General features: G+C 50.0%; 1 protein-coding gene across 1 annotated transcript; it reads right to left on the bottom strand.

Annotated features, from left to right (window-relative positions):
* Positions 1 to 9,614: 9,614 nt before the first annotated feature.
* On the bottom strand, positions 9,615 to 25,983 carry Tgm1 (transglutaminase 1). Its single transcript, XM_052733150.1, has 15 exons — positions 23,683 to 25,983; positions 22,731 to 23,030; positions 22,392 to 22,580; positions 21,211 to 21,459; positions 20,755 to 20,873; positions 20,527 to 20,634; positions 19,976 to 20,150; positions 19,463 to 19,601; positions 19,222 to 19,325; positions 16,963 to 17,051; positions 16,338 to 16,491; positions 15,955 to 16,236; positions 15,519 to 15,679; positions 14,815 to 14,951; positions 9,615 to 10,884 (listed from the first exon to the last, which is right to left on the bottom strand). Exons 2-15 carry the CDS (start codon positions 23,023 to 23,025, stop codon positions 10,659 to 10,661), a joined length of 2,427 nt encoding a protein of 808 aa, XP_052589110.1. The 5' UTR covers positions 23,026 to 23,030; positions 23,683 to 25,983; the 3' UTR covers positions 9,615 to 10,658.
* Between the last annotated feature and the right edge of the window lies 1 nt (position 25,984).

Below are 25,984 nucleotides of genomic sequence, written 5' to 3'. Positions count from 1 at the left end.
CGCGTTCAAAAAACCAAATACACCGCTGGCGAGGCGCTCGGCCGCCGAGCGCTCGCCCGTCCGCCCTGACTCGCCAGCCCCTCACCAGGAAAAGGCCCCTTGAAGTACCTACTGCACTTAGCCAGGGGGTTCCTGGACGCTTTTGTGCTTTTCTGTGCCACATCTTCGCTGTTTCGTGTGGTTTCGAATATTTAAAGATTCCTCTTCCAAGTTTCTTTGAGCGCTAACTTGAGTCCTTCAGTGAACTGACTGTTTTCCCTGTCCGTCTCCTTGCCCTAGTTCCTGGAGCCCCTTACTGCCATCCCCAAAGACAGGACCGACCGGTCACGCTGTCCTTGTCGACACTCTTTGTTTTGTTTTGTTGTTTTTTTTTTGGTTGTTGTTTGTTTTTCGAGACAGGGTTTCTCTGTGTAGCTTTGCGCCTTTTCCTGGATCTCACTTGGTAGCCCAGGCTGGCCTCGAACTCACAGAGATACGCCTGGCTCTGCCTCCCGAGTGCTGGGGTTAAAGGCGTGTGCCACCACCACCCAGCAACACTCTTACTTTGTTGATTGCATTCATTACCTGCTTTGCCCACCTTACAGGCCTTTCAGGAAACCTGCCCGTTCTTCCGATGGTTTCTTCCATTCCCAGACTCAAGGCTCACATGTTGCCTGCATCCTCCAGATCAGTGTTCTGAGCTCAGCCAGACCTGGTACCAAAGTACACATTGGATAGTAAAGTTGTAGTTGATTTCTTTCATCCTTTTCTGTCTTTTATTTATGCAAATCTGAATTTCTGACCTATATCATTTCCATATTTTTCTAAAGAATTTTCCTCACAGTGGCGCACACCTATGAATCCCAGCGTGAGGGGAGATGAGGGCAGACACCTTCTTAGGAGTTCAAAGGCCGACTTGTGCTACATAGAAAGACTTTCCCGGCCTTTGGGGGGAAAAAAAATTCTAACATCTTACAGGCAACCTTGCTGGTGACAAATTTTCTTAATTATTGTTTCAGAAAGTATTTCGCTTTGAAAGAGAATTTCTCTGAATACAATTATAGGTTGGTGGGCTTTTTCCTACAGTACTGTAAATATTTCACTATACTACCTTGTTGCTTGCATGGTTCTGAGTGGAAAAGTCCATTCTAGTTATCCGTTGTTTTTAAACCTGAGAAATTCATTTCCTTTTTTAAAATTAGTACATATTAACTTAATTCTTTCTTTTGAGATTTTATTTATTTTTATTTAATGAATGCCAGTGTTTTGTCTGAATGTGTGTCTGTGTACCATGGGTGTGCAGTGTCCACAGAGGACAGATGGATATTAGGTCCCCTGGGACTGGAGGTACAGATGGTTGTGAGCCATCATATGGATGCTGGGACATGAACCCAGGTCCTCTGTCAGATCAGTCAGTGCTCTAAACTGCTGAGCTGTCCCTCCAGCCCCTTGGTTTAATTCTCTTTTTAGATTATTTATTTATCTTTATTTTGTGTACATTGCTGTTTTGCCTATGTATATGTCTGTGTGAGAGTGGATCCCCTGGAACTGGAGTTACAGGTAGTTGTGAACTGCTATGTGGATGCCATAGGAATTGAACCCAAGTCCTCTGGAAGAGCAGCCCATGCTCTTAACTGCTGAGCCTCCTCTCCAGTTCCCCTTAATTTCTTTACTTTTTCTTTTTTATTTATTTCTATTTTTTTGTATGAGTTAATTTAATTCTTTTTTTTAAAATTTTTTTTTTTTTTTTTTTGGTTTTTTGAGACAGGGTTTCTCTGTGTAGCTTTGCGCCTTTCCTGGAACTCACTTGGTAGCCCAGGCTGGCCTCGAACTCACAGAGATCCACCGGCCTCTGCCTCCCGAGTGCTGGGATTAAAGGTGTGCGCCACCACCGCCCGGCTAAATTTTTTTTTTTATTTTGCGAGTTAATTTAATTCTTAACCTTGATGGTCATTAGACAGTGTTCCCTGGCCTGCTTTTCTCCTCTACTCTCTGCTTGTTTCTGTATTTTGTGTGTGTGTCTTTGATTTTGTGTATGTGCAGTCTGAGTATCATTTAGATCTGTGTTCGGGTTTATTCCGCTTGCTAGTCTGAGTTTTCTGGATCTGTGTTTATGTCTGACATTGTTTTTGGACAGTTCTGTCATTGCTTCCAAGATTCCTTCATCATTTGTCCTCACGGGGTGTATGTGCTGCATGGCGGGAGATGAAACACCACCTGTTGATCCCAAACCGGACCACAGTGACAGAGCAAAGTAATGATTCTGTCCAAGTCTAGTTTGGTGACTCTGGGTGTTTACTCACAGGAGCGGAGATGACCCCCAAACAGCACGTCACCGAAAAGACTCACCCTGACATGAATGACAGCTTCTCCACAGCTGTGCAGACGGAAGTCTCTTTTCAGTTAACCTTCCACATTCTATACTGTCATCTCCAAAGACACATGCAGCTGGGGCAGAATTCCACACAGCTAGGAGGGAGGCACGGGAGAGAGGGGGCTGGACTCTGGTGAGGGTCTCAGGCCTCTTCCCACCACTTTATTCCCTGGAGGAATATGAACAGCATCCAGCTGGCTCTTATAGGAAGTTGCTCTGGTTAAAATAGCAATGGCTGTTCTCAGAGGACAAAATTCCACAATCTTAGGCTACACCTTTGTAGTGTAACACTTCTTGGGTATTATATCTTTTTCACCTTTGTTTATTGTTTGCATTTCATTTTAGAAACATTTTAGCTTTTTAGACAAGTTTTTTTGTTTTGTTTTTGTTTTTCAAGACAGGATTTCTCTGTGTAGCCCTGGCTGTCCTGGAACTCACAGAGATTCTCCTGCCTCTGCCTCCCAAGTGCTGGGACTAAAGGTGTGTGCCACCATTGCCCAGCTTTTAGACAAATTCATACATATATACATTTTATATATATATATATATATATATATATATATATATATATATATATATATATATATATATACATATCTCCCTCAAACTTGCTGTTGTGCGATGTCTTTCTGTATGCTGTGAATATGTGTTGCTATGACTGGTTAATAAAGAAGCTGCTCTGGCCTATGGCAGTTCAGGTTATAGCCAGGTGGGAAATCCAAGAGAGAGACAGGAAGAAGAAAGGCAGAGGCGGGAGAGACACCAGCCTGCCGCCCAAGGAGCAAGACGCCAGTAGACTGGTAATGCCACAGTCATGTGGCAAAACAGATGAATAGAATAGGGTTGATTTAAGATGATAGAGCTAGCTAGCAAGGAACTTAAGCCATTGGCCATACAGTTTGTAATTAATATAAGCCTCTGAATGATTGTTTTATAAGCGGCTGCGGGACCTCAGGGATGGGTGGGACCAAAGAAACTTCTGGCTACAACTTGCTATGTAGGCAAGGATGTCCTGGAACTCCTGACCCTGCCCTCTGCCTCCCAAGTGCTGAGGTTACAGGTGTGCACCACCACTCCTGGCTTATGTGGTGCTGGTGCTCTGTGCATGCTGGGTAAGTACTCAGCCACCTGAGCTACATCCTGAGCCCTAGTTTTGGGTATTTCCATTGACAATTATTTCTTCACACTCAGTGATGGTTCAATCAGTTGAGTAGCCTGGGCACTCTTTGTTCCTGTAACGACGTTGTTTCCTTTTGGTTCATTCTTAGAATTTCCTCTCTCTGTTCATATTACCTACCTGTTCTTCCTTGTCGTCCACATTTCCTGTCAGAAGCAGGAGTATACTGGCCATAGCTTTGAAATTTTTGGTATAATATTCCATTATGTCTGCCATATCTGAGTCTGGTTCTGGTGCTTGCTCTGCCAATTCAAACTGTGTGTAGGTTTTGTTTTCCTTTTAGTGTGTCAAATAATTTTTTTGTGAAACTTCAGACGTGTGGATTAAAGGAATTGAGGACGTCAGTCTTTAGTGCAAGGTTTTTGTGTGTATTTGGCTAGAGGTTAGGCTGTGTTTACTGTTCACTGCCCCTGTAGATGTTACAGACTAAAATTCCTCTAGTACTTTTTATTATTGGCACATCTCTTGTCTTTGAAGTTCTTAGATTTTGCTTTTGTTGTTTTTTTTTCTTTTCAACTATTTCTATTTTATGTATATGAGTGTTCTGCCTGCATGTATGTATGTATGTGCACCGTGTGCGTGCCTAGTGTCCATGGAAGCCGGAAGAGGGTGTCTCATTCTTTGGAACTGGAGCTACAGACTCTTGTGAGCTGACATGTGGGTGCTGGGAACCAAATCTTGGTCCTCTGCAAGAGCAGCAAATGCTCTTAACTGCTGAGCCATCTGTGGTAGTTTGAAAGAAAATGGCCCCCAAAGGGAGTGGCACTATTTTAGGAGGTATGGCCTTGTTGGAGTAGGTGTGATCTTATTGGAGGAAGTATATCACTGTAGAGGTGGGTTTTGAGGTCTTGTATATGCTCAAGACACCACCCAGTGTCTCAGTTGACTTCCTGTTGCCTTTGGATCAAGATGTAGTACTCTCAGCTCCAGCACCATGTCTGCCTGCACACCACCATGTTGCACCGTGATGATAATGGACTGAACCTCTGAAACTGTAAGCCACCCAATTAAATGTATTCCTTTATAAGAGCTGCCATGGTCATGGTGTCTCATCACATCAGTAAAAACCCTAACTAAGACACCATCTCTCCTCATTGTTTTTTCTTGAGACAGAATCTCATGTAGTTCAGGCTACCCTGAAACTAGCTGTGTACTGAGGCTAGCCTTGAACTTTCCATCCTCGTATTTCTGTCTCCCAAATGCTGAGGCTTTAAATATGCATCACTATGTCTGGCTTCTAGAAACTTCTTAACATCCAAGATGTGCCATTCTTTCCCTTATATTCCTGTTGTTATACGAGAGCTCTTATTTGTTTTTTTCTTTTTAAATTTTTTATTTTTTCTTGGGTGCACATGCACCATGATGCACACACGGAGGTGAGAAGACACATTTGGGGAACCAGTTCTTTCCAGCCACTTTTACATGGGTCCCCGGGATCAATCCACAGCAAGTGCTTTTTGCCTGCTGGGTCATCTCACCAGAACCTCCAAGAGCTCTTGTGATTAAGGGGGGAGCCTGAGAGGGTAGGGTGGTGGGAGCATTCTATTGTCCTACATTAGGTAGGTGTCATTTAGAGTTTGTGCTAAGAGCTGTGACTCTCATAAGTATTTCTTAGGCCCATATATCCTAGTCTTCTTCCAGGGAACACAGGAGAGCCAGAGTAGGCTGGAGTTGAGTGCCCCTTGTGAAAGGTGGGAGGAACTAGAGCGAGGAACTTCCCCTTTTCCAGCTTAACTAGGCTTTTAGTGACCCCAGATATAGTCAGTCAGTCTCTGTCTCTGTCTCTGTCTCTGTCTCTCTCTCTGTATGTGTGTGTGTGTGTGTGTTTCTTTCTTTTTAAAGATTTATTTAGTTTATGTATATGAGTGCTTTGCATGTATGTATGTGCACCAAGTGTGAGCCTAGTGTCTGCAGAGGTCAGAAGAGGGTTTGTGATCTCCTGAACTGAAGGTTACAACTGGCTGAGCCACCATGTGGGTGCTGGGAACTGAACCTCAGTCCTCTGGAAAAGCACCCAGTGCTGTTAACCACTGAACAATCTCTCCAGCCCTGGAGTTAGTTACTTTTGAGGGCAGACCTTGTTAAGAGTGGAATGGAGCTGGAAGCAGGGCGGTGGTGGTGCACACCTTTAATCCCAGCACTTGGGAGGCAGAGTAGGCGGATCTCTGTGAGTTCGAGGCCAGCCTGGTCTACAAAGTAAGTTCCAGGACAGGCTCCAAAGCTACACAGAGAAACCCTGTCTTTTTTTTTTCCAAATAAAAGTCATTTTATTTATTTTTCCTTTTTCGAGACAGGGTTTCTCTGTGTAGCTTTGGACCCTGTCCTGGAACTCACTCTGTAGACTAGGCTGGCCTTGAACTCAGAGATCCGCTTGCCTCTGCCTCCGGATTAAAGGTGTGCGCCGCCACCCAGTAAAAAACAGATAAAATAGAGAAAAGAATTCTCAACAAAGATATCTCCATGGCCTATAATTCTGCGGTTTGAGGATAAATTCTACTAAGCAATTACAAAAGACAAGCTAGCTGCTGCATTGAGAACCTTAATGTTCAAACTGTATTCTAAAGCAACAACATCCTAGACTGTTTTGTCACAAGATGAACTTGACAGTGAGCAGTTAGTTTACAAAACCAATTAAAACCAAATACCAGCTACATCAGAAAACGATAAAGGAATTAATTTAAAGTAAATATGTATTTTCTTTTATTTATTTATTTTCTTTTATTTTTTCAGAGAGCTATGTTTTACTTAAGTTGTGTAAGTGAGATTCCTATTCATCTTCCCCTTCACTGTTTGATTTATGGCAGACATTTTTCTATAGGCTAATCCATAATCTAATAAGATTGTAGCCTCCCCTCCTGAAAGTACAGCCAGCATTTTCTTTCATCAGCTTGATACAGTACAAATTCTTATCCTAATAGTGAAATGTTTCACTAAAGCTTGCCCAGTGATTGGACAAAACCAAAACTTATTATAAGCCACAGTCATCCTAGGGTCCTCCCTGCTAGGTTGCCTCCCTGGATCTATGGGTTGCAGTCTTGAAAAATCCAACAACAAAAAAAATCTCTTAGAAGTTGGGGACTGGAGAGATAGCTCAGTGATTAAGAGCGCATAAAGCTTGGACTATGATGGACGGATTGGGAAAAAAGAATTTGCTAACAAGTCAATCATACAAAGAATGCAGAGGACCCAGGTTTGGTTCATAGCACCCACATGGTGGCTCACAACCATCTGTGACTCCAGTTCCAGGGGACCCAATGCCATCTTCTGATCTCTAGGGGCACTAGGCATGTGCACACACGGTACACATACATACATGTAGGCAAAACTCCCATACACATAAAATAATCTTAAAAATAATTTTAGTACATGCACATAATCATTCATCATCCCATATACTTTATTATTTATTTTTTTGAGATAGTGTTTCTAGGTAGCCAAGGCTGGGCTCAAATTTGAAATCTTCCTGCCTCTGCCTGCCAACTGTTAGGATTATAGGCATGGGCTACTATACCACCCAATCTTCTGGATACTTCCATTTTTGTCTACATTTATTTATTTGTGGGTGTGTGTGAGGGAGGGTCATGTGCATGCTATAGCACTTGCATGGATGTCAGAGGACAGCTTGCTGGTGTCAACTCTCTCTTTCCACCACGGGAGGGTCCAAGGAATCAAACTCGGTTGTCAGGCTTACCCAATAAGCCATCTAGCTATTGTTTTTGGACATTTTTAAGCAGTTCAAGATTACTTAGCATAAAAAAACAACAGAAAACAAGCCTGTTACATTTTAAAAATTAGCTGCTTTCAAACAAACAAAAACAGCCAGGTGTGGCAGAGGCAGGGGCAGGTGAATCTCTGTGAGTTTGAGGCCAGCCTGGTCTACAGAGTGAGTTCCAGGACAGCCAGGACTGTTACACAGAGAAACCTTGTCTCGCAAAAACAACATGAAACAAAAAACGTGTGTCACTATGTAGCCTTGGGCTGGCCTCCAGCTTGGAGATCTGCCTGTTTCCGATTCTGGGTAGGGGTTTAAAGCAATGGGCCGCCACACCCGGCTGTGTCAGTCACTTTTAAAGTCGTATGAAAGCTGCTAATTTAGAGTAAGCTTAGGTCTCAAAGCTGGGACAAAGGCTGAGGTGCCTACTTAATGTATCAAAGTGGACCTGACTGACCACCAGGTTGTCCCAGCATCTCTCAGTCCCTACCTGTTACAGGGCATGCCTGGCTGGCATACCCCACCCTCTACCCTGCCCTCTCCAGCCCAGGAGTTGGGCTGCCCTTCCCCTAGCAGTTCTTCCCCATACAATCCAGTCATTTTAGCTATGCCAGCCCTTTTTACCCTTTACCCTCCTGGCCTCTTGGTCTGCCTCTCCTGTCTCCTATACCCCCACTCCTCACAAGGCCTGGCTCAGGGTCACGCTCACTCTGGACTCTCCCACATGTCTCTACCTCTGGCTATGTTCTCCCTCATAGCTACAAAAGTTTTTCCTCCTCCACACCTAGGAGGAGTCATGTCCTCCTTTTTTTATTTCTTTTTTCCCCCCATCCACTTATAAATTGAAACAATATGAAAAGCCTGATGCCATGAATACATAACATTCCATGAAAAATACATGGGGGCGGGAGAGATGGTTCAGTGGTTGAGAGCACCTGTTGCTTTAGCAGAGGATTAATGTTCAGCTCCCAACACCACATAGTGATTCACAGCCTCAGCTCCAGTTCTAGGGCATCTGATGACCTCTTCTGACCTCCACAGGCACCAGACATACACACGGTACACATACATACATGCAGAAAACACACACACATACATAAAATAAATCTAAAAGAAAAAAATTTAGCCAGATATGTGAGTTTTTAATATAGCACTTGGGGATCTGGGGCAGGAGGATTGCAAGTTTGAAACTTGGACTCTGATGGGCAGATTGGGAAAGAGAATTTGCTTCAAGCCAGTCATACAAAGAGTTAGATATATACTGTGAGGTACCTGGTGAAGGGCTTCTCCAGGAGAGGATGAAGTCACAGAGTCCCTGAAACAGAAGCACAGCCAAGAAAGCCAAAAGGTGAAGGCCAGACAAGGACCGAGACTGGAGGCGAGGAAGAAACAAGTCACAGGCGGTGGTGGCGCACGCCTTTAATTCCAGCACTTGGGAGACAGAGGCAGGGGATCTCTGTGAGTTCGAGACCAGCCTGGGCTACAGAGTGAGATCCAGGGCAGGCTCCAAAGCTACACAGAGAAACCCTGTGTCAGAAACAAACAAACAAAACAAAGTAACAAGTCATAAGCACCGGCTTAGCCCGGATTTGAGCAGAGGGTTGATGTGATCATCCACCGCATTCTGGGGGGTGGCTGAGTGAGGGGTAAAGAAGAGGCAAGTGGGGAGAGTAGCCAGGAAGCTCCAGGCAATGATGCAGGGAAAGGATGAAGTGGGAACAGCCAACTCCTGGGCATACACGTGGAAAGACAGAACCATCAGACTCGCCCACAGACTGGCTGTGGGACGTAGAAGAATGGAAAGAATCAAGAGGCCAGACGGCGGTGGTGGCGCACGCCTTTGATCCCAGCACTCTGGAGGCAGAGCCAGGTGGATGTCTGTGAGTTCCAGGCCAGTCTGGTCTCCAGAGCGAGATCCAGGACCGGCACCAAAACTACACAGAGAAACCCTGTCTGGAAAAAACAAAAAAACAAAAGAAAAAGGAGCAACTTCACTCCTTCAAGTGCAAGGATTTGGGGAAGCAGAGCTGTCATTGACCACGACAGGAGTGGCTGCAGCAGGGTGTCATGGAGGGAGCCACACCTGGGCGTCCACCGGACATCCGGTAGAGGTATAAGAAGGCAGGAGAGAAGCAAGTTGGAGAGCTAGTGGTCCTTAAAATCAGGGAATGGTTAAGATTGTGTAGGAAGGTATAGCTGGATGAGAAGTGGCATTTCAGGGGAGCTCTGAGTCACTTACCCAGCACCCCGTGGCTGAGCGGAGAGGAGGCTGCAGCCACTGAGACTCAGAACCTGAAAGTGGCCTGGGAGCAAGACTATCACCTTGTCTTCTTCTTCTTCTTCTTTTTTTTTTTTTTTTGATGGGGGGAGGTTGTTTTTGTTTGTTTTTGAGACAGGGTTTCTACTATGTATCTCTTGCTGCTCTGCAACTTACTGTGTAGACCAGGCTGGCCTCAGAAATCTACCTGCCTCTGTCTCCTGAAGCACTGGAACTGAACGTGTACTTGAACTGGGATTGAACATCATGCTTGGCTGCTTGCTGGCTTTTTTGAGGTAGGATCTTGACGTGTAGCCCAAGCTCACGATTCTCCTGCCTCAGGCTTCTGAATGCTGCCATGTGGCGCATATGTGGGGTCAGAGGACGACTCGTGGGACCTGGAACGGGCTCCCTCCTTCTACCCGGCGGGTCCTGGGATGGAACTTAGGTCGTCGTCAGTCTTGAGAACAGCATCTTCCCCTACGGACCCACCCTGCTGGCCCTGTCATTGGTTAACTCTCAACAATGAACATAATCACTTCTATAAAAATTCTACAAGATCTTTTTCTAGCACAGGGGTTTTGAGCCTACCCGGCAAATTCTGTGCCCGTATTCCCGAGCTATATTCCCAGTACTCTTCACTTTTGATGGGACAGGGTCTCCCTAAGTTACCTAGGCTGACCTTGAACTCACGCTGTCACTCAGGCAGCTCTTAAACTTTAGCTCCTCCTAATTCCCAAGGAACTGGGGTCACAGGCCTGTGCTCTTAGGCCCAATTTATTCAAGAATATTTGCAAATACAGTTTGGGCGAGGTGTGGTGGCCATGACACTAAGCAAGTTTATCTCAAGAGTGGCTGACATAGCACTATTACCTTCCGGCCACAGTTGTGAACCAGGGCTTCAAAAAATGCCATGTAAATCTCCGGCACAGTGTGATTCCATACTTCTTGGCCTAGATTGACAGGTAGGTATACTAAATAGCATCTTCATTTAAAAAAAAAAAACAAACAGTTTATTATCAGCACAGGTGAAGATCCACTGCCTCCCCAGGTGCCCAGCCTTCCTGCCTGAGCCTGGGGAGCTACTTTGTGGTGGTCCCCCATGTTGGGGCAATGTCCTTATTCATCTGATTCCAGTCTCATTGCTCCTGGCCCGGGGCTAAGCTCCACCTCGAGACGCCATAGGTATGCTTTCCTCCAAGCGACTGTCACCTCCAGCATCTGAGAAAACTCCACCTCCAGAGGCTGGGGCCACGTCCACTTGGATGACACCATGTACTTGGGAGAGCTGTGGGCTGTCCAGGCTGGCAATGAGCTGGCGGGGGCCTGGTCGCACAGGCACAAATGTCTGGCGCAGCGTGACTGTCTCATTACCCCCGATGTCCCTGTAGACAGAGACAGTATCAATGAGCCTTGAGTAACTCAGGGTAATGTCAAGAGCAAAGACTGACCCAGAGTGGCCAGGAAGCAAAGAGCGAGAGGCGGAGCAGCCATCCAGGCATTCCTGGGTTCATCTGGAATCTACACCCACAACCCCGATAGGGCCTCCACCCCAGGCCACCTCCACACCCAGCTGCCAGCACCTGGCCTCCTCCATTCCTGCTCCCACCTGGACAGAGACTGCTGACGCTGTCCACAGGCAGAGGCCTAGACTGCTTTCATCCCCCCTGCCCCTGCTCTAAGCCACCCCATCTCACCAGGGTTTCAAGGTCAGGGGCACTTTAGAGCAAGACATGGAGGCCCAGCAGGGATCCCAAATGCTTTCAGTTTTGCCAGAATAGCAAGCTAAAGAAATGGGCCACAGCTGTCCTCACAAAGAGGGGAGAGCTTCCGGTACCGAATTAACAGAAGGATGTCATCCAGGGAAAAGGTCACCCCAAGCATGGATAATTGACACTTTTTTTTTTTTTTTTTTTGGTTTTTCGAGACAGGGTTTCTCTGTGTAGCTTTGCGCCTTTCCTGGAACTCACTTGGTAGCCCAAGCTGGCCTCGAACTCACAGAGATCCACCTGACTCTGCCTCCCGAGTGCTGGGATTAAAGGCGTGCGCCACCACCGCCCGGCGATAATTGACACTTTTAAGATGACAGGTTCTTACATTTCTCTGTGTGTATGTGTGTGACCCAAGCATCAGTGACCTCCTCTCCTCAGAGAGCTCTGAAAATCAGGATTTCACCAGACTCACTGGCCATCTCGCCTTTCTCCAGTCCACTAGTCATGGGGAAGTGCACTAAATCCCTCAAGGGTTGGGCTTCCTTACTGACAGAGAAGTCAACTCCCTAACCTGACATACAGGCTCATTCTGACTCAGCTCCCACCCTGGCGTCACCCACCATTCCTCCTCTGGAGCAGCCCCATGGCGGATCTCTCCCAAACTCACTCATGTTCTGCGGTGTTGACCATGCCTGCCCTGAGCTCCTAGCTCTGCCAACTTCATCCCTACTCTTCCTCCAACTTCATCCCTACCCTTCCTCCAAGTCCTGGCTCACACCACTGCCTCAGCAAGGGCTCCCCTGAGTACCTCCTGTCCCCAAGAAAATGAGTCTCTCTTTTTTTCAGGGCTCTTCCTTCAACCTACAAACTTTATTCTTTTATTTATTGGATTTTTTAGAAAGGGTCTCATGTGGCCCAGACTAGTCTCAAATTCACTATGTGGCTGAGGCTGGCCTTGAACTCTGAACCCTTGAACCTCTGCCTCTCAAGTACTGCAATTACAGGTATTTACCATCCCACCTGACACCCTGCATTTTAAATATGTTCATGGCTCATTTAAATGGAGTCAGTTCATGCCTGTTAGAATATCTCCTGATTCTTCATAAACCTGTACTTCTGATTCCCATTCCAACCCAAGATTGCCTTGGGGAGGGGTCCCCGTTTTGGCCACTAGACCCCAAGGGAGTGAGCCAGCTCTCTAATTCTGAAGGTGAGGGTCCCCTGGGCTGAAGCACTTAGCGTGGGGACTGCTTCTGAGGGTCCCCTGGACCGGTGTCCTCACTTGCTGGTTCATGAGACAGAATAAGTGAGATGAGGTGGGTGGGTGTCATGATAGGAAGTAAAAAATGAACCCATAATTCCACAGGTCATGCTTTGACTGCCTATACATTTGTGCTCTTAGTTTTTCCCGTTTCGCTATAGACGGGAGGTGAAAGGTTACTTAGCCTTACAGTACCCTTCAAAAGTCTACTATAATTGAGTTGTAATATTTCAGAAGTTAACCTTTAGATTACAACCACTAACATTATCTCCCCACTCCCAAAAGAAGACCCTGCTAGCCAGCTTCCAGGTGGGAATGTCAGACTTTTCCCTGGACTGTTCTTACAACCCAGGTGAGGCCCTTGCCGCCCTGCTGTGTCTGAGTTTAAGCTGATAGCAAGTCAGCTGTAAAAGCTGGGCTGTCCCTTAACTGCCGGTTGGTACTGAAACTCTCCTCAGCAACAGACATCCCAGAGTTCTCTCTCCTCCTCCATCCCCTCCATCGCTCACAGGCAGGTACACATACCTCTGTCTCCTTTGTGGCATGCATAATTTCTAAATGACGCTGACATTATCGTCCACTTGTTGGTTTTCCTTGGTAATGAATTTTAACTCTAAATTGCTCCAGCCTTTTCCCTAAAGTCAAACCTACCTTTCCAGAATAGACACCGGCCAAAGGTTTAGAGAGAGTGTGATTCCGGTTCTGGGGGAAATTCCCAAGGACTTCCAGCCTCCCCGGTGACACAGTCAACCGGAGGAGTGAGTCCTGGAATGTTTATTAAGTGGCCAGTCACCAGGTTGGCACACCTTGCGGTGTAATTGGGTCCCATACCACAGTCTTTGATGTGTACATGACAGGCAAAGTGACACCCATGGAATCTGATGTGTCCCCTTGAGGCTACCAAGTGTCCTGGAGGCTCTCTGCTCTAGAATCATAGCAATCAAGAAGCAGCAGAGTGTTCAGGGAAGGCTGCCAGACCAGGCATCACCCAGCTCTTGCAATGGAGACCTTGACTGAGAGGGTGGGGCCGGGAGACCATTCAAGCCCTGCACACAAGAAAGGCCAGCCCTCCTAGCACCGTGGTCCTGTCCTTCTGGTGGGAGCAGCCCAAGAGTCAAAGACCTTGGTGAACCTGCCAAGGGTGTACGCCTCTAGGGAGCCTAAGGCAAGAGACGCCATTGTGGTGTGAATGCAGCTGAGTGATGATGTCCCAGGACCCATCTTACACTCTGTCATCTGAGCTGCCAGGAACCCTTGTAGGGTCTACTTTGTGATAGCAAAGCCCCTGAGTTCCAGGCTAGGCCAAAGAATCAGACAGTGAACTTCCTCGTCGGCATGAAAACAGAAACGGTGGCTACCAGCATGAGGTATGAGGGAAAGGCAGGCTGGATGGACGCTCTACCCTAGGCCCTCTCATAGCCCCCCTTAGAACAGGACGCCCACTCCTGTCAGGAGAAAGCTGCCTTAGAAGGTCCCCGGCCTTCTCCATCCCTTCATGCTTTTCCTGGGAGGGGTGGGCCGCAAGTGTCTGTGCCAGATGACAATAGCAACAGGCACAGGAACGTGAGTGCCCTGTGCCCTCGCGGGGCCCTGAGCCTCACCCATCGGAGATCAGATCCAAGCCGACTGAGGGCCTGAGCGCCAGGGCTCACCTCTCTCTGAGACCAGCCTCAGTCCTCACGGCACAGACCATGCAGCAAGCTAATCGTCTGGGCCGTTTGTGCCACCGAAGGGGAAACAGAGCCTGCCCTTAGGAGCTGTGAAGCTTCCCCATGGGGTAATGAGGGCAACAATTCAAAACTGACTAGTAGTGGAGACTAACTAACTATACCACATGCTGAACTAAACAGCCCAGGGGCTTTTGAAATTGTCACTGTGCAAGTGAGCCCCCACAGGCTTAGAGCAATGAGGACACCTGGCCAAGGGGACCTAGTCAGGAGCGGGGGAGCAGGGGCTTGAACTTAGAGATCACAACTCTCTTTCTAATTATACCGTGGTCTCTAACGTACTTTAAAGGGCCTGTGTGATCTCCAGATGAGATAACATTCCTGAAAGTGCATGGTCAACACTTGCATGCTTGGCAAATGCTAGGGATGGGCTACTAATGGTTCCCATGTGAGCTTCAGCTCCCTAATTAGTTGAGGTAGGGCAGGGACTTAGTGCAACACGAGGTACTCAGCCGGTCTTGAGCAGGGGTTGGGCTGAGTTGGCTTGAGCGGCCAGAGATGGCCTTCTGGCCTCAAGCTGCTCTGTGGGGTCCTGGCCAAAAGGAGAAGCAGAACCCAGGCTCAGGGCAGCCTGGGAGGAAGGGAGGCTGGCCACAGTTAGAGAATCAGACTCACCCAACGTTGAGGACCTTGGGTCTCTGTAACCCAGAACCTTCGAGCCGGAAGACAACGTTGGTGAGGGTGACGGGCAGGGGGTTCTTGAACACGATCTGTACTTCACATTCCTGGCCAACTACTGCTGCTCCCAGTAACTGAAGGAAACAGAAATCCGCCCCTTATCAGAGACCCTGGCCAGACATGTAGGGCCCATACTTCGCACCCAAAGGAGAAACATGTTAGAATTGAAATCTCTCCAAGTCCTACAATATGTCCCTGAGAGAAACCACCTCAAAAATCAGAGGGGAGCCGGGCGGTGGTGGCGCAGGCCTTTAATCCCAGCACTCGGGAGGCAGAGCCAGGCGGATCTCTGTGAGTTCGAGGCCAGCCTGGGCTACCAAGTGAGTCCCAGAAAAGGCGCAAAGCTACACAGAGAAACCCTGTCTCGAAAAACCAAAAAAAAAAAAAAAAAAAAAAAAAAAAAAAAAAACCAGAGGGGAAACTCATACCGATTCTACAACATGAGGCAGCCACAGAATCAGGCCTGAGAACCCATTTTACAGATGAGGAGACTAAGGCCTGGTCTGGTCCTTAACCTTCTCCTAGAAGGCTCATCAGGGGATCTTGTTTCAGGCTCAGTGCTCTCCCCTTGCCCATGATTCTCCTTAGCCTCAGGCTCCTGCTCTCTATTCACCCCTTGGGTACCAGAAAGCCACACTCACCGTAAGAGAGAGGTCTGGGGTGCGCAAACGGAAGGTGTGCTGCTTGGCTAGTACCTGCCCACTCTCCTTGACATGGCCTGAGACATTGAGCAGCATTGCCCCCTGGTCCACAAGGTGGGGCCTGTATTCCTTGTAGGCCACAGGCATGGTCACAGAGTCCGCTGGGAAGAAAACACATAACAATCACAGGCCTTCCCCAGATATACCTCCCTGTGCTATAGGGCCTCCATGTCCAAAGCCAAGGTGCTTGGACGTCTAGGGGCAGGGCTAGGGAGGGAGCACCATCTAGGGGCAGGGCTAGGGAGGGAGCACCATCTAGGGACAGGGCTAGGGAGGGAGCACCATCTAGGGGCATGGCTGTGGAGGGAGCACCATCTAGGGACGTGGCTGTGGAGGGAGTACCATGTAGGGGCATGGCTGGGGAGGGAGCACTTACAGGCTCCTGGGGCCAGTGCCACTTCCTTCTTGGTCTCCTTGAAGGTAGACCCAGTGACACCAGTGTAGTAGGTGACAGAGAGGTAGAGGTGTAGCTTCACAGTGCGGCGGCTACTGCCACGATTGGTCAGCACCACAGAGACTGTCAGATCCTGTCCCATCACAGCGTCCTGGGCCTCCACCTGCATGGCCACGTCCTCAGCAGAGTCCCGGGTGGCGTACACATTGGGTTTGCTGCCATGGGCAGCAGCCTTCTCCACAGCTCTCCGCTCTGCTTCTGAGCCTGGGGGTTGAGGTCAAAGGTGAGTTTAAGCCATTGCTGGGGTAAGCCAATGCTCTGCAGGAACCCTCAGCCTGGAGCTGGCTGGGCGGGGAGAGTGTCACCTTCTGGGTGCTTATAGGTGTGGGTGATGTCCTCGCGCATGTTGGAGCTGATAGCCTTTGTGACAATGAGTGTGCCGATGGCTTTTTCCTCCACATACACGATCTTGAAGCTGCCATCGTCCTGCCGCTGCCAGTATACCTTGTCACTATTCACCTGTGGGAGAGCAAAGAACAGCAGGACGGAGTGGGCCAGTCTGGGGCAGGCTGGACCCCCAGAGGCCTCTTCCCTCAACCCCAGGAGCTGCAGGCAGGACCCAACTGGGAGAGTTTCTAAACTGACCCAGCCATAGTCAGAGAGCAGGGAGGAAGCTGGTCTAGGAGGCTCCTTGCAGCCCATTTTGGCATTAATAACAGTTTTCCCTTATGCTTATTCGCTGGCTTTACAACGTATGAAGCAGCCCCATATCCATTATCTCTTTTGATCCTGAGTACAGGAAGCAAGGCAGCCATTATTATCTCCTTTTTACGGTTGAGGAAACTAAGACTCTAGAATGAGTGACGTGCCCAAGGTCACACAGCTAGTCAGTCAGCGGTGAAGTCAGGACCAGAGGACTCAGGCCTAAAGCCAGAGCTCTGGCTGTTTCAGACTGTTTGCTGGAGGAGGCACCTGGAGCCCAGCCCTCACCTCAGCAAAAATGAAGGGTGTGTCATACTTCATGTAGACTAAGCCGTTCTTGATGGACTCCACAGAGCAGGGGCCACAGCAGAAGATGCCTGGGAAAGTGAGGCAGGTGGTGGGTCTAAGGAGGCCCAGAGGGCAGGGTGGGAGTGGGAGGGGCCTGGGGATAGCCGGGCTAAGTAGACAGACAGCCTAATAAGCCCACTGTCAGCCCAGTCTCTGCACTGGCTGGCTGCTCTGTGCACAGTTCTCAGAGTTCAGGACATCCTCCCCCAATCTTTCATCACAATCAGTTCAGGGCCCGCAAGGGTTCTGGTTGGCTGTGATGCTGCCATTACTATTTCAGAAACAGCTCAGCTGTGCAGCACCCTCGGACCTCTTTACTGCAAAGTGAGAAGAAGGATGGTGGGAAAGAAGAGACTGTCCTTAGGATACTCGGGCGGGCTTCTGAGAGAGGATGAGCTGGCTGGAAGAGGCTGGCTGGGACCGAAAGTGTAAATAGGAAATGAGCACTATCCAACAGGAAGGAATCTTAACACCGAACGCTCTGGCCTCCTTTTCCAGATGGGGAAACAGGCTCAGCCAGTGAGGTAGCTGCCGGCATCTTACAGACAGCTGGGAAAAGCTTCCATTTACCCAGGGGCTGGGTGTCGGAGGCATGCTCCTAGCCCTCTTTGATACGTGGTGTCTATTTAATCCTCCCAATCACATCCTATGGCACACACACACACACACACACACACACACACACACACACACACACACACACAGAGTATTCTATAAAGAACCCAGCACACAAAGGTGTGAGATGCTTCCTTGCCAATATCACTCGTCCAAGAAGTGACCATGGTAGACTTAGGTCCTGGCCATCCTGCCCAGAGCCCTGGCCTGACACCTGCCCCGTTACTTCTTCGAGTTGGGTTATGCAACCTAGGACCCTTTTTACATAGATGATTGACAGGGAGTGGTCTGGGGAGTGGCCAGAAGAAGAATGGAAGTCTGGCCACGGCTATCTACTCTAGGAAGGTGGAGGTGAGGAGGGGCAGCTGGTGGGACAGGCCAAGTTACCTGGAGGTAGACCCAAAGCCAGAGGGAGAGGAGGCTGTGTGAGGGCAGGGTGGACATCAGGTCTCACTGCTATGGAGAGTGTATGTGGGTACAGAGGAGAGATAAGCAGCTGGCAGGTCACCGCACCCCCGGCCATGGCAGGGATGATACAGAGGTTTGTCCTTTGAACCTGTCTGAGCCCTGATTTCTGTATACTGTACATGAATGCAGTGAGCAGGGGAACAAAGGGAAGGGGAGCCAGGGTTCCCTCTTCTGGGGACCCAGACAAAGTTATCTACCTCCAAGAGCCACCGTGTACCACGCAGCCCATTGGCACAGAATGGGTCCCAAGGATGAGTGGCCTTAAGAATCACCAAGGGAATTTTTGAAATAGAAGTTGAAAAAGACAGGTAGTAGAGACTTCCTGAGCATGCTCAAGGCCCCAGGTTCAAAACCAGGACTGGGAAGAAAGAGATACACCCATCCTTGGAAATTCCAATGGATCTGTTTTGATTATCATATTTTGGGGTGGGAATCCCCCAAAATAGAAATAAATAACTTTTTTTTTTTTTAGAGCTGAGGACCGAACCTAGGGCATTGTGCTTGCTAGGCAAGTGCTCTACCACTGAGCTAAATCCCCAACCCCAAAATAAATAACTTTTATACCTTATGTTATTCAATTCTATTCCGTTTTCTCCTTCCATGTACAGATTTATTACTTATAATCTTTTCTTCGTGTGTGTGTGTGTGTGTGTGTGTGTGTTTATGTTGGGAATTGAACCCAGTCCTTTATGACTTTTCAGACACACACACACACACACATATATATATATACACACACACACACACACGTGTGTGTGTGTGTGTGTGTGTGTGTATGTGTGTGTGTGTGTATCCTTTCATAAATTATGTCTGGAATATGTAAGTTAAAAAGCAATTGGCTTTTCAGGGGGAAGGAAACTTCTTACTTAATATTCTTGAATCTTTTTTTAACTTTTGAACTGAGTATATTCATCATTATAAGTTATAAAACAAAATTAACTTTAAAAATGAAATTAAGTCGAGTAGCTAAATAAAGAGGAAAATCAACTAATGGCTGCATGGTGGTTCAGTTGGTAACTGTAGGGTTAAAGGATTTGGCTCTCCAGTCATGTCCTGGGTTAACACTCAGGCATTTGAGGAGGTGTCAGGATAGGGTCCAGGCAAGGCCTGCCTTACCACTGCTGGTCTCCTGGGGTGTGGCATCCACAACCTGCCACCCATCAAAGCCTGAGGGCAGGTCTGGCCTCTTCATCCAGCAGTCATTCCACACGTGGAAGTTCCTAGAGGGGTGTGGAGGGAGCTCTGGGCCTCAGTTTCCCATTCAGGTCCCCCCAGCTCCCATCCCTAACACGGCTCAGCATCAAGCTTCAGGTCATCTTTAGGACAAGTGGCAGGCCACCCCTCACCCTGTGCTCACCAAACAGAATCATGGTTCAGATGCTCAAGGGGCTTCATGTTTTCATCAAAGTAGATGTCCATAGTGAGGGATGTGTCTGTGTCGTGGGCAGAGTTGAAGTTGGTGACAGTTCGGGTGGCAAGGCCCAGGCATCGCAGCACTGTGGAGGAGCCAGGGTTAAGGGCTGGGGCAGAGCTCAGCTGCAGGTGTGGCATCAGCAAGAAGGAAAAGGAAGCGGAGCTTGACAAGCTTGGAGGGACCACCAGGCTTAGGGGTCAGAAGACCCAGGTGGCCTTGGGTTACAGAGCAGTTTGGGTTACAGAGCCACCTGCTTGGCTCAGGCCCTGGCCATTGCTTCTTCTTTCTCTCCCTTAGGCCTCTCTCGGTTGTTAACACTAATTAATGATAATTAAGGCCATTCTATCATCCACCCTTAGTGGCACCCTATCCTGTAGCCACAGCTGGGCTGGGCAGAAATGGAACCCTTCCCTCCTTACACAGACCAGGCTGTTCCTGACCCATCCCCTCTACTACCTGTGGTGGTAACACCAGCAAAGACCCAGCATTGGCCATAGGGGACAGAATAGCCGGTGCGCAGGTAGCTAAGCAGGATCTCCACGCTGCCCACCCACGCTGAGGGGTTGGTGCCTCGAGAGTAATCGCCAGTCCAGTTCCCAATCAGGACTCCATTGTCATCCAGGGAGTTCACCTGCCCAGGAAAAGACAGGGTGTGGCTGGGTTTGGGGAGGTGCTCAGGATCTTCTGGATTCCCCAGCCCCTAACCCTTCAACCTCAGGAACTAGACATCAACCTACACCCCACCCACCCCTCCTCCAACACACCCGCCCCCCCACACCCCTTGCTGTAACACTGGAATGTGAATACTGGGTGTGCCAAGTTTGGGGTTTGGCTCGCATTCCAAAGGAGCTGGAATAGAACGTATGAAAGGTGGGGTGGTACAGGCGGGGCAGGGGGGGGGGGGGTCGGGGAGAAGGGGAATGAAACCCCTTTCCCCCAACACTCTCTGTAGGGACAGGGATGGCAAATCCATAAAGGGCAGGGCAGGAGGACACAAGGGTGCTCACCATGGCAGAGATGACCCGGCAGACGCTGACTGGGTCCCCACGACCTCCATAGGGCATCCCTCTCCGATCCAGGATGTACAGACAGGCATCCAGCACCCCATGATCAAACTGGAAGGGACGAGGGCAGAGGTGACCACAGCTCCTCAAAGTGATGCTCAAGCCATAGGCTAGCATCCTGCTCAGTCACTTCCATCTCCCTTGAGTGCACAAGAGCCAGCCCAGCCATACCTGGCCATAATTCCAGGTCCGTTCACCAATCTGTGCTTCTGTTCCATAGTAGATTCGTCCAGACTCGTTAAGCACATATTCTTGCCTCCAGTCTTCATGGTCCACGTACACCAAGTCCTCTGTACCCCCAAAAAGCACACAGCAAATTCTATCCACTTTCTTCCTGGGCCCTACCTTCCCCTTAGCCAGGTCTGCAGAACTCATATCCACAGAAGAAAGTGGGGGTGGGAATTCTTCTAGCCTGACAGGATTGCTTGCTCCCTCTAAGGAAGGATGGCTGTGGCCAGGGCCCTTCATCAGAAGTGAGGTGGGTCTCTTTTCTACAGGGGGGCCTCCATCTCCTCTCCTGGGGTATGTGAGTCTTTTCCAATAACCAGATGTTCAGGCACCCACCTGGATCCCAGGAAAGGAAGCCCTGACCTACTTGCCCCCTGCTCTTGACCCCAGCTGGTTTACCTGGGCACCAGGGGTTGAAAAGGATGTAGATCTCATTGCGAGGGTCGAAGGGCAACTGGAACTCTCCAGCTTCTGAGCGTGTGCGGACAGTGAATTGAAATTTGCCGATGATGGCATTAGGGGAGGTGTGGACGCGGAGGTTGAGGTTGTGTCCACTGGCCTTGGTCACTTGGGCCTTCCAGCCATCGCTGCCCCCCTTGCCCACCGGGATGATCACGTGGGTACCCTTGCCCACCTCGGGACTGTTTCCTAGAGGAACAAGATCAGCATTCAGGTAGTGAGAAAGCTGCTCTGGAAATGGGAGAGACACTAAGACTTCCTTCAGCCCCACCCCAAATGTCTATGAGCCAATATGTGTGTCCCTAAGTGGGGTTACCACACCAGTCTGTGACAATCTCCTCAGAGCAGCATGGTGGCCGCCCGGTGCTCTCCTGCATGTCAGGGCAGAGCCCCGGTCCAACATCCCAAACCTGTTCCCCTGACAATGAACTCAAGCAGGGAGGGGAGACTGGGGCCGCTGTCACCCACTGACTCCCTCGCTGTTCCATTGGACTGAAGGAAAATTAAGTTGAGTTCATTTGCCCCATAGGAAAGAACACTCCAGATACCAAAGGGTAGTGTGGCCGGCTCCCTTGGGGTCACAGCTTCTAGAGCCCAGAGCATTTCTGGAGGTGGTAGGGGTACCTGGGAAATTAGAGGCTGGGGTGTGCATGGCTGGGCTGTAATCAGAGGGTAAGAAGAGTCACCCGCCCCCAGCAGCTGCATAATCACCAGCCTGGGCAGTCAACGGTCACCCAGCAACATGGTGAGGGAGGCACCTGCCTTGGGCCATGGCATGGGGAGGCAGAGAGATAGACACATGGGGGCTAGGGGAATGAACATGCAAGACCCAGAAGGAAGGGCACACAGAACCAACAAGGCTGGAAGGCACAGGCCAGGGCAAAGAGGAAGTGCTGTGAGACAGATGCCCCCGGAGGCTGGAGGACAGCCAGCTTGGGGAAAGCTCAGCAGCACCAGGGCCTCCTTGAGATCCCCACTAGGGGAACGCTGAGAATCTTGCACCTGCCTCTTTTGGCAGAAGTGAGAAGTGCCAGGGAGGAGCTTAAAGACCTCTCTCACCTAGCAGCGGCCCTTCCTCCAGGTCCAGGGCCCTTACCCCTCTCCTTCCAGGCCCCACTCACCAATGAGCAGCTCCAGAGCAATGCGATCAGAGGACTCGTATTCTCGGTTCAGGATGAGGACCATGTGGAAGGGCTGCCCACGGCGCACAATCAGCTCATCATACTCAAACTCATCCGTGTGGTGCTCTCGGCGGTTCTGGTCTGAGCGTGAGCACAGCAGATCCACGCCAGTCACAACCAGCATTCCCTCTGTAAAGCCGGAGTCCTGGGTCGGTGACGAGTCCACAAGGAGCCCAGACCTTCCCCCCCCCGGAAGTCGTCTAGCCCCCTAGAGATGCCAGGATAAATCTTAGACCCCACCAAGGCTGTTCGCCTCTCCACTAAGGTGGACGGCCTCACCTCGGATGGTGCCATCTCCAGCTGCGTTCACAGCGCTGCCCCGAGACTCAGGTCTCCGGCCACCCCGAGAGCTGGACCCCCGGCTTCTGGAGCCAGAAGGCTCAGGCCCCCAGTCATCATCAGCTCTGTTCCCGCAGGAACAACAGCTGCAGCAGCGAGCCCAGAAGGAGCGGCCTCCTCCTCGGCGGGAACGCGAGCGTCTGTCTGGCTCTGGCTCTGGCTCTGGCGACGGCGTGGTAGGGGGCTGCCAGGGGTTCCCACCCCAGCGGCCCACGTCTGAGCGAGGACCTTCCATTGTGCCTGCGAAGAAAAGGCAGGGGATGCTTTAACCCACTCAGATCTCCTGTGCCCAGGATGCCCATCCTACCCATCCAGAAACTCTATTCAGAGAAATTGGTTCAGTACCAGCTAGGTGACTGAGATAATCTTATTCTAACCCTGAGATGCCCCAAAGACTGCATTCAGTCACCCAGAAACAGCACTCCATACTGCAGAGAAAAAAAACCCTTCTCTTCACCTTGCTATAAACACTCCCAAATCACATCCAAAAACAATGTCCAGTGGAGAAACTCTTGAGGATCCATCTGAGGAAACACTCTGTTCCCTAAGTGTACACCTGTCCCGGCCCCAAACCCCAAACACTGTACTGGTCCCTCCACCTGCTGGCTTCTCAGTTTAGAGGTCCAGCCTCAGGACCATGGAACAGAGTTCTCCCCATAAAGACAGGTAGGTGGCTTGGGGAGCAGGGTCCCCCACATTCCTCACATCAGGCCAAACTTCAGGCAGAGCTGTGGAGAGGGCACAGCAGGCGTAAGCAGGGTGGCCCCACGAAAACCGGGTCTCAAGCCCACAGCAGGTACCCCTGAAGAGCGTTCCTTTCTGAGCCTGGGCTGTGTGTCCCAACAGCCACGACCTGCAGCTCAGCCCTGGGGTGGACGCTGGAGCCTCTCACCTGGCAGCGGTGCTGGTGATGGCACCACTGGGTCCCGGGCCGGGGTGGAGCAGGACAGGCGTATGGGACGGGACCAACAGGCTGGACGCAGCCACGCGAGTGGAAGGTGTAGGGCGGGCCGGGTAGGTGGTTTATGAGGGGAGGGTGGGCGGGGCTGAGCTTCTGGGAAAAGGGGTAGTGTGGTTGCTTCATCCCTCGTCGGCGGTCAAGAGGCCAGTCTCTGGGGGCTGTCCCCAAGTAGGGGCGGGACTTTCTCCTTTCTAGGAACTGAGATCATGCTAAGGAGGGGGGTCGGGCCAAGTCCTGTCAGACCTGGGGCTGAGGTGAGAATCTTGCCACACTGCGTGTTCAGAGAGCAGTCGTGAAGGGGGATCCTCTTCCACGCACAGCCCTGTAGGGCAGATTTATTTCCAAGCTGGAGGCGCTTACTGAGGCTCCTGCTGCCAAGCTCTCTTGTAGTACCCACCAGGCTTGGCCTTGTGGAACGGGTCTCTGAGCCAGGAACTCATTTTTGCCAGGAAGATCCCAGTACCCCAGGGTGCAGACAGATGACATCAGCGGTCAGGCCCTCAAACTGGCTCCACCTGCCCGTCCCTGACCAGCCAGCTCTACCAGATCTTCTCACATCCCAAAGCATACTGCACCCCCGTCCGTCTCTCCATCCAGCTGCTCCACAGCCCCCAGAATGAGTGTCCCCTAGTTTTTCCTGTCTCCTAAGTTTGAGATTAAGGTGGTCAAAAGAGGAATAATCTTGTTTCCCCTCCCAGCTGGGAAGTTTAGGTAAGGTTTAGGTCTGAGTGGGCGGGGTGTCCTCTCCAGGCTACGTGGTTTCCCCTCTTTCACTGAGAGCATCTTGGCAGTTGGAGGTGAGCATTTCCCCTCATTTCCAGCCTGGAATTCTTGGGAATCCCGACCAACCGGCTCCAGGAACCTACCTTCTGTACTTCCTGACTCTAGTTCAGGCTCTGGGAGGAAACGTCAGATGTCATTAAGACCACCCCAAGGCAAAGAGGGGCCAGGCATCTGTAGGGAGACTGCTTGGGTCCCCGGCCAGAACCTCTTACTCTATCCCACTGGTATTCCAGCTCTACCAATGGGCCACCAATCAGAAAACAGTGAAAACAGGGTTGTCAAAAGAGACCCAGGAACAGATGCAGCAACAATGGCTTTGGAAATGCATCCTGGGCAGAGACATCTCAGGAATAGGAACGGACGCTCCAAGGTCTCCTCCACCCACGCTGCCTTTTTGGTTTGTTTTGAAATGGTTTCACGTAGAGCCCCCAGGCAGATCTTGAACTCACAACAATCTTCCTGCTTTAGCCTCCCAAGTGCTGGGATTACAGAAGAGGGCCAACAGACCAAGCATCGTGTGGGTTTTTCCCTGGTGAGCTGGCAGGCCCTGGAACCTAGCAGAGGTTTTACGCCACTTCCAACACCCCCAGCATACACCGGTGGAAATCAAAATTCAAGGCTGGTATGTGACAGGTCAGCCAAAGGGCTTCGCTGTGAGATTGTTTTGTGTATCACTCTGGATACGAGAAGAGGCAGGGCATCAAGGGCAGGGTATGTGAGCACACATGAGCCCAAGCAGGTCCCAAAGAACCAGGAAAATGCCTGGTTTGCCAAACTCTTCATCAGTCATCCTCTCTCCCCACTAAGTCAAGTCTGGCTCAGTGCCCTAACCCCTGATTGTACCCGGCAGCTTTCAAAGCCAGAACACAGTGCACTCACCTCAGTAGAACCCCATCTTAATACCATGGCCAGGCCTCTGTTTAATCATTTCGTATTAATACAGAAACAAGAAAAGCAGCTAAACCACTAAAGCAAGGTGTTTAGTATCTGGCTTCAGCACGCAGCTCAGTAACCTGGGGGAAGTTGGAACATTTTTTCTTCAGTTGGAATGTTTGAATCTCTCATCCCTGAGAGCATGTGAGGATCAGATGGGATCGGGTATTCCCAAAGGCCTTTGAACCATAGAATATAATTCACAGAGACCAATAGTGTTGTTTTAATGGGGTGGGGCAAGGTATCCTGACACATTCTTTCTGGAAACTGAGACTCTGAGCCTACTCAGTTGTGAATAAAATGAGTCGGGGCAGAGAGAGTCTGAAAGCCGCAGGAGTCACGGGAGAAGTTTTCACCACCTCTTCCAGCTGGTCACAGCTGTTCTGAAGCTCAGCCCAAACCAGAACCTGATCCCAACTCCTATCCCAGCCCCGAACCTGGAGGCAGGCGCCAATCCAGTTCTGGGCCTGACTTCAGTGTAACACTGAGGTTCCGGCTCTCCACAATAGGAGGAGTA

This window comes from Peromyscus californicus, unplaced genomic scaffold (assembly GCF_007827085.1).
Source record: "Peromyscus californicus insignis strain IS unplaced genomic scaffold, ASM782708v3 Scaffold_12__1_contigs__length_115047231, whole genome shotgun sequence".
In the NCBI taxonomy this organism is placed as follows: Eukaryota; Metazoa; Chordata; class Mammalia; order Rodentia; family Cricetidae; genus Peromyscus; species Peromyscus californicus.
This window is presented reverse-complemented; position numbering and strand designations above follow the sequence as displayed.